The sequence below is a fragment of the Heteronotia binoei genome, chromosome 8, assembly GCF_032191835.1.
Source record: "Heteronotia binoei isolate CCM8104 ecotype False Entrance Well chromosome 8, APGP_CSIRO_Hbin_v1, whole genome shotgun sequence".
NCBI classification, from domain to species: Eukaryota; Metazoa; Chordata; class Lepidosauria; order Squamata; family Gekkonidae; genus Heteronotia; species Heteronotia binoei.
The window spans coordinates 40,403,421-40,417,316 of NC_083230.1; the positions used below are offsets into that span (position 1 = coordinate 40,403,421).

The following is a 13,896-nucleotide window of genomic DNA, read 5'->3' on the forward strand; positions in this document are numbered from 1 at the left end:
TAAAAAAAGAAATCCCAAACCAAAAATATTTAAAACCATATCAAAAAATAATCCAACCACAGATGAACAAAAGGCAAAAATAAAAAAAATAAAAAACAATTTTAAAAGGTTATATCCATAACATCCACAAAAATAGAAAGAAATCCACTTTGGAGATTCGTAAAAGTATTCTTCTTACAGCCAGAGATCCTGCTATGTCTTATAAATCAATATCAGGTACCCACCAGCCTTTAAAAGTTAATTAAAATTCTTATAAATTCAAACAGAGCACTTCAATTTAGGCTTCAAGGTATTTTTAGCCAACTATATTTCACATCCATATGTACTTATCAGCAAGCATCTTTCCCAAAATCCAAAGCATTTTTCTCCTCCAAGGGGGGTTTAAAGCAGATCAACTAAATTCAGCCATCAAGTCTCTTATAAAACTACAAGTTGGTGTAATCTCCTCATGCAGGCATTTTCAATGTTATCAGGTTAGGCAGAAACTTTTGCAAGCCTTGAAAAAGAATGAGGGAGCGTTCCCCCCCCTTCTCAGTCTTTTGCCCCACATGAAATCTGCTTCAGCCCTGATTCTCCTTTTTCCTGCTTCTCAGAGATGTTACCAATCCAAAAAATAGTATAGGAAAGAAACACTTCTAGTAGTAAGAAGATCAATGTCACTTGTCTTGAAGTTATAAAGCTTGAAGATCCAGAATGTAGAGTGTTGAAGAAGGGGGAAAGAAGCCGATGGCTGACCCTCTTGCCATTTAAAATGACATCGGAGCGATGAGGCTAGAGAGAAGCGGGATCGGAGAGCAGCCGCCTCTGCTGACACCCCCAATCTACCACTCAGCCCCCCTGCCTTCTGGGACCCTTACTGGGCTCCAGAGTCGAGTCGTCCTTTGGAGGGGACCCCTCAACGAACCGATTTAAAAGCGGCTCAGGACGTATTGGTCCGAGCCGCTTTCAACAGCACGCTGCCGAAACCGGAAGTCCTCTACCCATCTGCTTTCTGCACACAAAACCTTAATAAGAGCATTGGTTCCAGGTGACCTTGAAGAAGAATCTTTTATTTGAAATTGTCTTCTTAAGATCCAGATGAGTCTGTTGTTGGGCCACACAGCTGCATACCTCTAGGGAAAGGTTTTCTGCTGTGAAATTAACAAAGGAACTGCATATTGATCTCTTTGTGAATGTTCCTAAACAAACTGTGACTTTGTCCTATTGAAATCAATCAATTAATTTGCATTGTGCAATAAGATATTTCAGTGTTTTTGTTTGTTTGTTTTCACTCAGTACATTGTAAAGTCCTGATTGTTATAACAAGATGTGCAAATAGCAGATAACTTAAGATAGCTTTAAAAAAGAGATTATACAAACTAATGGATGATATCTGAAAGAAGCCCTCTCATTCAGACTTGCTCTCTTTAGTATGTGGTAGGCCACTGTAGGAAACTGGGGGTTGGACCTCTCCAGATTTTTTGCTCCATTCTCCTTATTGAAGAAGTGTTAACCTTGATAACAGCCACTTATTCAGGAGCTTTCCTTGTGTTTAAACTAGAGAGCGGAGCAAGGTAAATTTTGCCTGGCGATCATGTTTGTGTCAAATGCACAGCATGCCTATTTATAATTATTGAAATACATATAGGACATTCAGTAATTCTCTAAAACACTAAAAACAAAATAGATAAAAGATTTCAGGAATGGCATAAGTTTTATACAAATATTAATTCCATGTTAGGATATATGAACATACCATGCGTATATGTCATTTTATTAAATTGATAGAGCAACTACCATATTCAAAAACATTTAATCTTGAAAGTAGATTTTTATTTTTGTTTCATTAATTAAAATTGATATGCTTTTACTTCTTGGCAATGCTGAAACATACCACACAGGAAGAGTCGTGACAGCTTTCTTTCTGTTAACCAGTAACAGCAAATAGAAGCAATACCCTACCTCCTACTAAGTCAGTACACACTGCATTTCCCAGCAGAAGATAATACATAAAGCTTGTCTTAAGTTAGTCAGGCCTATCAAGGTCAGTACTGACAACTCTGACCGGCAATGGTTTTCCAGGGTCTCTTGTCTTTTATATCACATAATACCCAGGATGCCAATGACTAAACATCAGAATTCTGACAGGTAATGCAAATACGAAACCAATGAGCCAACCCTCCCCAAGGAAGTTATGGGTTGATAGGGTTGATAGGGTAGTTTTTCGTTTTTCTTGTCTAAATATGTAATCTTTGGACAAGCCTTCAACCAATAAATTGGTGCCCCTAAATATCTAAATTGTTTTATTCAAATCAATGAATCATCATTCTAGACAGCAGGTTGTGAATATTTATAAACCACTCTGCTCAAGGATTTTTATTCAATTTTCAAATAGTAGAAAAAACAGAAATGTTAAGGGAAGTGTTCCGTAAGAATAAATACACATACAGAAAAATACACATAAACATAGCTTTTCAGAGCTTGTGAAGCTTTACAATCTACCCCTAAAACTTTTTAGAAAGGCATTACCTTGGCAGAGGTTTTGGCTAAAATATCCTGCAGCTCCATTATTTTCTGCACAAGTCCATGGAAATCATTACAGGTTGGGCATGCTGAAATCACAAATGCTGCATTTGTCAGATTGTACCAGATGGAGGCTCAGCATATTTGCGAGTTAGCTGATGATCAATACACTTTAAGAGAAATCTTGCTGGGGGGGGAGGGGCGGGAATTTAACAAGCATATTTTGTCGTATAAGAACTAGCAGACTTACTGCGATTAAGATCTGGGCACTGAGAAATAAATCCTTGAGGCATGACAAGTAATTGCACATCTTGCATTATGCCCTGTGTACAAGTGGAGAAAGAAAAGTTATATTATTTTTAGCCTATTGGTATAACATTTTAAAGCAAGTGTTTGCACGTAAAACCCTTTTGTTCACCAACCAGCTACACAATCCCAACAGCTTTCATGAAATCATTATTGCTTGCTTTCATTCAATGTAGCAATAGCAGAACAGAGAAGAAAAATAGCTACACATGTACACATTGACACACACATGCATTCAACCATTTTTAGAGGATTTAGGATTAAATGTCAAGGCATAATTAAGCAGCACGAGACTAGTTTTCCGCGAATTCACCATTACTTTTCTTTGGTGATAAAATAAAAAAAAGTTTCCAATGACCTTTAAAAGCAATTTTAAAATAATTTGCAGTTTCATTGAATTTTGAGGCACATATTTAAAATAAAAATATCAGAACACAAATTATAGACAAGCTTACTGCACAACTTCCCTTCATTTTAGTGAGATATTTTCCATGATCACTTTAGTATCAGATCAAGAGCAATTCCTAGGATTGATCCTCCCTGGCAGCTTTCCATACAAATCTGCTGCAAAGCCTTGTGCAACAAACAGATATAGTCAACACTGTGCCCCTGCTCCATTGATATATTACATTTTTAAAGCATATTTATGCAGAAAAGTTTAAAACTCATTAAAATAGTACAAGTTGTGTGTATTAGATCTTGTCAGAAGTCTCATTAGCCCATTTCTTTTTTGTTATTTATCCTCTTTTGTTTCATCATTTAAGCCTTATCGTCTCTTTTAAAAGGGTGAATTGAATGTTCATCTGTTCTTATATGACCTTGTTGTCCTTTAAGTTTTATTAACAGAAGTCCGAGCTGACTACTTGAATTTTTAAAATAATGTATACCACTTTTCCATATAACAAGCACAAATAAAAATATTTTATTCTTCTAGAACTGAATAATCATAGTTCAAGCCCCCACCCCCACAATATCATGATTTCTATTGACACACTAGGGTCAAGCCTGCTACTAACTCAATTTCAGCAAAATGCATCAAACATTTTAAATGTGTGTAAATTAATTGTGTGATTGTGTAAATTCACTGTTTTACTGAAACAAAATATAAAAACCCAAGTATTCAGTTCTATAAAGCTACAACAACAACAAAAATAGTGTGGGAAACTGACAGATTTCACACAGAGCCAATTTCACACATACAAGAGAATGTAAAAAAGTGTGACACAATGGTTCGTATACTTATATGGCCATTTTTGCACACACAGATATGTTCCACTGAAACAGGTCTGAAGGTCTATTTCACACAAATACGTATTTTGTTTACAGATAGACAAATAATTTTAAGTCATGATGAAATGAAAAAAATGCATAACATAGTTATGCAAACCAGCCTCTATGCGTATTTGTGGATGGATTTAGCATTTTAGTCCAAGAATAGTGAATCCAGAGTAGAAAGTTATAAAATATTGATAGACACAGCCCATTTCCAGAAAGAGGTACACTTTCCACAACCTTACACAGAACAACTATATTTGACAACTACCGTTCTATCCCAGCTATCTAAACCTTTCCAAGGTAAAAAAACCCCAGAACATAGGGGAAACATACACCAACCGTAGTCCAAACTCATCACCTTTCTGATTTCTTGGCCATTTCTAGGAGTCCCTTTAGTAAAAAAACAAACAAAAAAACCCAAACCTATCCCTAATAATACCCAGGAGTTCAACCAATAGTGTAAAACGTAATTCTCCTGGAGATTTAGAACATAGTAGCTTTTGGTCAGGATTCCATCAGACCCCGAATTAGTATTGAAGTATTAATGTAGCACTATTGTAGGCAAATAAGGTTCCCTAATGTATGTCCTAGTCCAATGAACAATATAAGCTTGCAAAAGTTCATTTGGAATTCTATGGTACAAGCACAATGCACAATCTTTCCTATAAATATTAGGGAAAGTATAATATAGTGGGTTCAACGCAAGGAAGAGGTGAGGTGGTAGTACAGCATAGTATAGGGCTGCACTCTTAAGAGAACTGGGCCACCAGGGCCAACTTATATACACTCAGGGTACCCATGCAAGCATGCTATTGACCATTCAAACCTGCAGGGGGGGCAGTGATTGGAGTAGGGCAGCAGGAATTTGGATCCTACTGTCCTTTGTTCACAAGTCCCCAAGCTCAGTCCTACAGGCTCCAATGAGCCAGGCAGGAACACAATTAAATATACGCATCCACATACACAACATCCCTCCCTAGTTTTCAAGCCTTAACAGATATAATCCCTTAGGTAGGCCAGCTTGCAGTGCTCCTGTGTGGACTGCCTGAGCACCGGAGTGGGTGGAGGAGCGGTTGCAGCTTCAGGCACAGCGAGCAGAGGGGCCAGTGATGCAGGGTTTTTGGCCGGAGGTTCAGAGTTCTTGGTGGCTACTGGCTTGGCCCAGGTTGTGGGAGCCAGGGCCTCTGCTTTGGGCATCTCGGTCGATGGAGGAGTTGGAGCAGCGGGAAGGTTGTCAGGACTGTAGTCCTTGACCTCATCACCTGGGGCCTCACATGACCGTAGTTGGTCGATGTGCCACCTAAGGGTGGACCGGCCCTTTGTGATTACTTCATACATGACTGACCCTAGAATCCAGGTGACCCTATCTGAGATCCATGTGGGGCCGCCCCCGAAGTTCCTTGCAAAGACCAGATCTCCAGTACCTAACCTGCGGGGTGCCCTAATCGCCTCTGGTACCTCCTGGAGGTCCAGGACCTGGTCTGGGTGCAACCAGTCCAGAAGGGTGAACAACTGCTGGCCCATTAGGAGCTCCGCTGGGGTGTGGTCAGTGGCCATAGAGGGGATAGAACGCTGGGTCAATAAAAACTTGGCAAGGTAGGCCTCCCAGTCCACTTGGATGATGTGGCAGAGAGATTTCTTAGTCATTCGCACCATTCTTTCAGCTTGACTGTTAGTGGCCGGGTGGAAAGGGGCTGACCTGATATGCCTAATTAAGTTCCAGGCACAGAAGTCTTGGAACTCATCTGAGGTAAACACAGTTCCATTGTCAGAGACAAGAGTGTCCAGCAGGCTGTGCAATGCAAAGACCCAGTGGAGGCCGCTGATGGTGGCCCGGGAAGAGGTAGATGCCACGGGGACTACCTCCACCCATTTTGAGTGGGAGTCCACTATTAGAAAGAAAGTTTGCCCCTGTAAGGGCCCCACAAAGTCCAAATATAGGCGGGACCAGGGGTTGCACGTGGACTCCCAATGTTGCGCTGGCGCGCGGGGTGGTGCTGGTCACGTCTCCTGGCAGGGTTGGCATCTGGTGACGCAGGACCTGACTGCATCATCAATCCTGGGCCACCAAACATAGCTGGGGGTGAGTGCCTTCATTCTCACGATCCCCTGGTGAGTTTTGTGCAGTGCGATGAGGACTTGCTGCTGCAGAGCTGGGGGCACCACCACCCTACTTCCCCTCAACAAACAGCCTTGTGTACCGAAAGTTCATCCAGACGGGACGCATATGCAGTAAAATCTGGGCCTGCCCAGCTAGTGGGCCATCCCCTCCACACCCAGTCCAAAACTTGGGAGAGGATCTTGTCCTTGGTGGAAAAGCAGGCAATGTCCTTAATGTGTACAGGGTGGTCTGGGAGGGACTCCAGAAGCACAATCTGGTCACTGGAGCAGGAGCTGGGTCCGCCAATGGCAGTGTCAGATGGCTTAGGGCATCCGCGTGGTCCATCACTTTCCCAGGGCGGTACAGGAGGGTGTATTGGTACCCCGCAAAGAAGATAGACCACCGCAAGACCAATGGTGACAACATCTGGGGCGTTTGGCGGTCGGGGCAAATAGGCCAAGCAAGGGCTTGTGGTCTGTCAGGATGGTGAAGGGCCAGCCATAGACGAAATCATTGAACATTTTTACCCCCGTCATTATGGCCAGACCCTCCTTACCAATCTGTGCATAGTTGCGCTCCGGTTTATGCAATGTCCTTGAACAGTAGGCCATCGGGACCTCACGGCCATTCAGCAGCACATGAGTTAGGACTGTGCCCACCATGTAGGGGGAGGCATCGCAGGCCAAAACAATGGGCAGCCACTTGTTGAAGTGCGCCAGCAAGCTATTCAAAGTTAAGATGTCTTTTACCGCCTGAAAGGCAGCGACTTGCTGGTGACCCCAAACTCATGGAGCCTTTTGCCCAGGAGCCTATGTAGAGGCTTGGATACTGCTGTCTTGTGGGGGCGGAAAGTGTGATAAAAGTTCAGGAGGCCGAGAAATACTTGCAGCTCTGCCTTGGTGGGGGCCGGGGGCGTTAAAGATGCCCTTGATCTTCTTCTGTGCTGGGTGGATTCCACTAGCATCCACTGTGTAGCCCAGGAAGTTGACTGTTGGAACCCCCAGCATATACTTCTCCCTCTTTACCTTAAGCCCCGCTGCATCAAATTGCTGAAGCACTGTGCGGAGGTGGAATGCAAACTCCTCCTCTGTTGCTGCAGCTATCAGCACATCGTTAAAGAATGGCTGGACCCTGGGGATGCCTTTTAAGGAGAGAGTCCGTTAAGATCCCCGGGGCCACGCTGACCCTGAACTGGAGGTGCTTTACTCGGAAAGCACCCCGGTGAGTCACTATAGTATGGGCCTCTGCTGTGGCGACGTCCATGGGGAGTTGTTGGTATGCCTGGGCCAGATCCAACTTGCCAAAAATTTTGGCGCCCGCCGGTGAAGCCGGAACAGGGCTAACCACAGGGACCAGGGAGGCGTGGTCCTGTAGCACCCTATTGATAGTGCATTTGTAGTCCATGAAGATGCAGACACTACTGTTCGGCTTCGCTGGGGTGACAACAGGGGTCTCCCATTGTGCATTGGCGACCAGCCCTAAGACCCCTTGCGCCACAAGGCGGTCTAGTTCCTCCTTGATTTTAAGTTTCAGCACAAAGGGAATGTGCCAGGCCTTCAGCCATATGGGCTGCACATTGGGGTTAATCTGCAATGCCACGGGGGCGGGGTCCCATATATGTCCCTGGAGTCCCATCAAAAATGGATGGGACCTCCCCGCAGATGCACTGGAAGTCCATACTAGTGGAAGTCTGGTAGATTACCATCACCTGGATTCCCAAGGGATTGAACCGAGCCCGGCCTAGTAAGCTACAAAGGGCCCCTTCTACTACTAGCAGGGGAAAAGTTCCTGAGAACTGTCCATATTGTATTTTAAAGAACCCTTTCCCTTGTATGGTGACTTCCTGTTTCTGGAAGTCCCACACAATGACTGGGGAAGGGTGCAGCCGGGGTCCCCTCTGAGGGCACAGTTTCTTTAGAGTCTGCACTGAGATAACTGTATATGTGGCCCCTGAGTCAATCTCCATTTTACATGGAGCGCCCTCTATTAGGATGTGGTTTTTAGTTTTTCCCGGGAGGGCATGGAAAGCTGGCATATCTGGCTGGTCAATGCCACGAAGGAGTGCACCTTGTGGCGTCAGCAATTTTAGCACCGGGTTGCTCCCCCTGATGTCACAGGGCACAGTTTCTTTAGAGTCTGCACTAAGATGACTGTATATGTGGCCCCCGAGTCAATCTCCATTTTTCATGGAGTGCCCTCTATTAGGCCAGTGGTTTTTAGTTTTTCCCGGGAGGGCATGGAAAGTTGGCATACCTGGCTGGTCGATGCCATGAGGGAGTGCAGGTCTTCAATGAGGGTGACCTCATTGCGTCAGCCATTTTGACGCCAGATTGCTCCCCCTGATGTCTGGTAGGTTGACAGGGAACGGCAGACTCATGCCAGATGGCTTGTCTTCCTACACTGGTGGCAGACAGAATCTCTGAATTTGCAGAAGCGGCACTCATGAGGCACCCTCACAGCTGGCACACTCTCAGGCAGGCACAGTCTCGGTCACATGTGGCAGCGAGCGCTTCAGGGTCGCATGGTGGAGCTTGAGAGTGTTGTTGCCTTCAAATCAGATGATGAGGATGCGGCTCAATGTGCAGTAGCCATTAGTCACTCCTTCTGTGACTTCTCGTACACCATTGCCTCCTTGATCGCCTTTTTTAGGTCGGTGTCATTTTTTTCCATTAGCTTCCAATGAAGCTTTTTGTGTCACAAGCCAAAGATGAACCAGTCCCTCAGAGCCTCGTCCAGCCAGGGAAAATCACAGTAGAGTGCCAGCTGGCGTAGGATGGCAACGTAGTCTCCGACCGGTTGATTCGGAAATCTAAGCAACAGACCAGGACCGTCGGCTGCGGTGCAAAATGGGACGTGAGTGCTGTTATGATATCTTCGAACGACACTTTCTTGTGCGTGGTGGGCGCCATGAGGCCCTGAGTCAGTTTCAGAGTGATTATGTCACAAAAGCTGAGCATCAGTGCCTTTTTCTTAGGCCCATCGACCTCATGGTACTCGATGTAGTACCCCAGACATTCCAGCCAGGTCTTCCACTGCTCGAGGCAGGCGGCATTGAACTCTGGCACCATTCCTGGTGAGGCGGCAATGTTGTCTGTGATGGCGGTGCGATGCATGGAACTGAATGCTGAAGCTGCGATGCGTGGTGCGGTGCCGGTTGCGGGGCTTGCTCACCAGGATCCCAACCTTGTCGCCACTATAATATAGTAGGTTCAATGCAAGGAAGCTCTTTATTGCAGTACAGCATAGTATAGGGCTGCACTCTAAGAATGGAGAACTGGGTCAAAAGGGCAAATTTATATACACTCAGGATTCCTGTGCAAGCACACTATTGGACCATTCAAAACAGCACCAAGTCTGTGATTGGAGCAGGGCAGCAGGGATTTGGAACCTACTGTCCTTTGTTCCCGAGTCCCCCAAGCTCAATCCTACAGGCTCCAATGAGCCAGGCAGGAACACCATTAAATATACACGTTCCAGTTCACATACTGAGGCACTCCAAAGGGATCTGTTGAGGCTGGGTGAGTGGGCATCAACGAGGCCGATGAGGTTTAATGTGGCCAAGTGCAAAGTAATGCACATTGGGGCCAAGAATCCCAGCTACAAATACAAGTTGATGGGGTGTGAACTGGCAGAGACTGACCAAGAGAGAGATCTTGGGGTCGTGGCAGATAACTCACTGAAAATGTCAAGACAGTGTGCGATTGCAATAAAAAAGGCCAACGCCATGCTGGCAATTATTAGGAAGGGAATTGAAAACAAATCAGCCAGTATCATAATGCCCCCTGTATAAATCGATGGTGCAGTCTCATTTGGAATACTGTGTACAATTCTGGTCACCGCACCTCCGAAAGGATATAGCGTTGGAAAAAGTCCAGAAAAGGGCAACTAGAATGATTAAAGGTTTGGAACACTTTCCCTATGAAGAAAGGTTAAAACGCTTGGGGCTCTTTAGCTTGGAAAAACGTTGACTGCGGGATGACATGATAGAGGTTTACAAGATTATGCATGGGATGGAGAAAGTAGAGAAAGAAGTACTTTTCTCCCTTTCTCACAATACAAGAACTCGTGGGCATTCAATGAAATTGCTGAGCAGTCAGGTTAAAATGGATAGAAAGAAGTACTTCTTCACCCAAAGGGTGATTAACATGTGGAATTCACTGCCACAGGAGGTGGTGGCGGCTACTAGCATAGCCAGCTTCAAGAGGGGATTGGATAAAAAATATGGAGCAGAGGTCCATCAGTGGCTATTAGCCACAGTGTGTGTGTGTGTATGTGACACAGAGTGTTGGACTGGATGGGCCACTGGCCTGATCCAACATGGCTTCTCTTATGTTCTTATACACAACAGAAAGAAACAATCCTATGACATAGACTGCAGAAATATAAGGGATGAATGTCTTCTATGCGCATGTGGAGAAAAATCTAGTTTGCCAGTGTCTTATATCAAGGTTACTATCTACAGAGTGAGACAGGGTGTTCCATCTCCACTGTTGCTGAAAAGACAACCTAAAAATGTCACTCTTGTGCCCTAGTTATTTGCCTCAGGAACATAACTGGATAGTGGAGTTTTCTGCTTCCTTAGCACTCAGGCATCTGTTCTGTGATTACAATGGGTAATCAATTCTGTACTGCACCCCTGGAAAGGTTGAGGTATGCATATGGGTAAGTAATTTACAAGACTAGTGAATATAATGTGTCCAGTTCTAAAAGAATAACTAATAATTCAGAGCATTATATTTATAGAGATTAATGTAACAGAAAGTTTATGAACATTTCAAATATGCCAACTGAATATGTTCATTGATATTTGCAACAGGTTACTATGGAAGCAGGCTCTGTGTTTGTGCTTATAATTAGTACTGATGATTTTAGTAAAAGATTTCTGGTGCTTTTAGTAGTAGCTTTGTGGAATATGTAGACTCCCGGTCAAGAAGGGCTTTATGGGTCAGAACTAAAACCCTGAAATGGACCTGGAAGCCAGACAATAAGTAAGAACTGCCATAAAATTACCACCTACTTCCCTGTATTATTTGGAAAGCAAGCTGCAGCATGTTATGCCAGAAGAAGTTACAGAATGATATTCAAAGTATATCCATATACAGTTCATTGTTGCAATCAGTCCTAGAAGCTACAAAAGCAGTTATATTCTTAAAGAGGCTGTGGTTCGTCCCCTCTTGAAAAAACCTACATTATATCCGGCCAAATTGTCAAACTACTGGCCAGTCTTGAATTTACCCTTTTTGGATAAAATTATTGAGAGGGCAGTGGTGCTGCAGTTACAGGGGTTCCTGGATGACGCTTCCATTTTAGACACCCACCAATCCGGCTTTTGCCCAGGTCATGGGACGGAGACAGTGCTGGTAGCCCTGGTGGATGACCTCCAGCAGCATCTGGATCAAGGTGGCGAGGCGGTGCTGATGTTGTTAGACCTATTGGCTACGTTCGATACAGTCGACCATCGGCTACTGACCTGCCGCCTCGCCGATGCAGGGCTTCAGGGGTCGGCCTTGCAATGGCTTTCCTCTTTCCTTGATGGTCGGGGACAAAGGGTGGCAATTGGGGGAGACCTGTCCTGGAGGCACTCACTTAATTGTGGGATGGCACAGGGGGTGGTGCTCTCCCCGATGTTGTTCAGCATCTACATGCGTCCCCTTGCCCAGATTGCCCGGAGGTATGGATTGGGTTGTCACCAATATGCTGATGACACCCAACTCTATCTATTGGTGGACGGCCAGACTGTGTCCCAGAAAATCTAGATCTGGTGCTGTAGGCTGTGGTGCAATGGCTCAGGCTGAGTAGGTTGAAGCTGAATCCAGTGAAGACAGAGGTCCTCTGCCTGAGTCGGGACGGTCTGGGAAGGGAAATCCCCCACCAGCATTTGACAGTGTGCCACTGAAAATGGCGCACAAGGTCAAAAGCTTGGGGGTACTGCTGGAGCCTGCCCTGACAATGGAGGCCCAGATAGTAGCCACTGCTAAATCCACTTTTTTTCACCTTAGGCGGGTGAAGCAGTTGGTCCCCTTACTGGACTGCGATGACCTGGCAACAGTGATTCATGCAACGGTCACCTCGAAGTTGGATTACTGTAATGCCCTCTACATGGGGCTGCCCCTGTGCCGAACCCAGAAACTACAGCTAGTGCAGAACACAGTGGCCAGGCTGTTATTGTGGCTCCCTAAGTGGGAGCACATACAGCTGAGGCTGCGGGAACTGCACTGGCTGTCAATAGTGTACCGGATTCGTTACAAGGTGCTGGTTATTACCTTTAAAGCCCTATATGGTCAAGAACCTGCCTACCTTAGGGACCGTCTCTCCCCACATGTTCCCCAGAGGGTACTCCGATCTGGTTCTCAAAACCTGTTGGTAATCCCTGGGCCGAAAGAGGCCAAACTGAAAGTCACCAGGGAAAGGGCCTTTTTGATCGCTGCCCCCCACTGGTGGAACCAGCTCCCAGAGGAAATGCGGGCCTTGTGGAACCTTAGCCAGTTCCGCAGGGCCTGCAAAACCATCCTCTTCCAGCTGGCCTTTAATTAACATGGAGACACATCATTGATGGAATGCCATTGCACTGAAAAATGGAATAAGACATAACATCTAGATCTTAGCACCAAACGAAATGAAATGTTGATTTAATTATTGCATGTATAATTTTTATACAATGTACTATTTTTATAATATGTATTCTTTTAACTATTGTGGTGTTTTAATGTTGTGAGCTGCCCTGAGCCTGCTTCAGTGGGGAGGATGGGATATAAATAAAATAAATAATAAGGCAGGATCCCAGACCTCTAGGAAAAGCCACAATGATGTATCAAATGTAGCTGATAAAATACACTGCTGGTTACTGCCTTCACTTCTTTTTCCAGAACTGCTCATTGGTTTATACTAGGAGTCCAGATCTCAGAATATATTGTAGTCACCAACGTTCTTGCGGTAGCCCGAGCACGTGAAAGCTCCCATCAAACATAGAGTCCAGTACATAACAGTAGTAATCCTAAAACATAATTCAACAATTTATCCACTGAATAAATGTACAGGGAAAGTAACACCAGAGCTAAACATCTAACATTTACATGCACTTGAGATATCGTCTATAACATATGAAATGCTTTCAATAAAGGTAGTTTTTGCCTACATTTTAAAATCTTTGTTAATTCTGTTCTTGAAGTATACATACCTTAAAGTAACCATGAGCACTGTTCCTTTGTCCTAGCCAAAATGCTGTGCCAACTGGTAAGTCCATATAGGGTTTTTCCACCACCCTCTCATAAATCCTGTTTCAAAAAGAAAAAGAGATTATTTAGAAGCAAAAAAATAAAATCAACGCACTGCTTTTTCACGGAGTTAGGCTCTAAAACACTGTACCTCCATAATCGGAAATTCAGCTCTACACTTACTTATTGCAGTCCACATGCAAAATCAAGTGTGATGCACTGATTGCTAAAGACAGCCGGTGCCACTTGTCATCTGCCAAAATGTAAGGAAACACTTCTGTGCGTGACCGATGGCTTCCTGACCGATAGTGCAATCTGATTTCATTTCTATGACCACTGCTTTCTAGTTCCAAGTACCTGCACCAGAAAATGAAACAGCATATCATGAAACATTTTTATATTTATTTATAAGAACTGGGGAAAATAGCATATATTCAGCATTACACAAACTTAGATTTTTATCTGGAGAAAAATCTGCTTTCCCACTATGGCAGGGGT

At 44.5% G+C, this 13,896-nt stretch overlaps 1 protein-coding gene across 4 annotated transcripts in view; it reads right to left on the minus strand.

Moving 5' to 3' along the window:
- Positions 1–13,896, minus strand: part of NELL2 (neural EGFL like 2) — a 271,279-nt gene that overhangs the window by 189,582 nt on the left and 67,801 nt on the right. For all 4 annotated transcript variants that reach the window (XM_060244945.1, XM_060244946.1, XM_060244944.1 and 1 more), the window contains exons 4-7: positions 13,582–13,755; positions 13,362–13,458; positions 2,753–2,825; positions 2,509–2,591 (exon numbers count right to left, since the gene is read on the minus strand). In XM_060244945.1, coding sequence (XP_060100928.1) covers positions 2,509–2,591; positions 2,753–2,825; positions 13,362–13,458; positions 13,582–13,755 — 427 coding nt within the window. The remainder of the gene's footprint in view (positions 1–2,508; positions 2,592–2,752; positions 2,826–13,361; positions 13,459–13,581; positions 13,756–13,896) is intronic.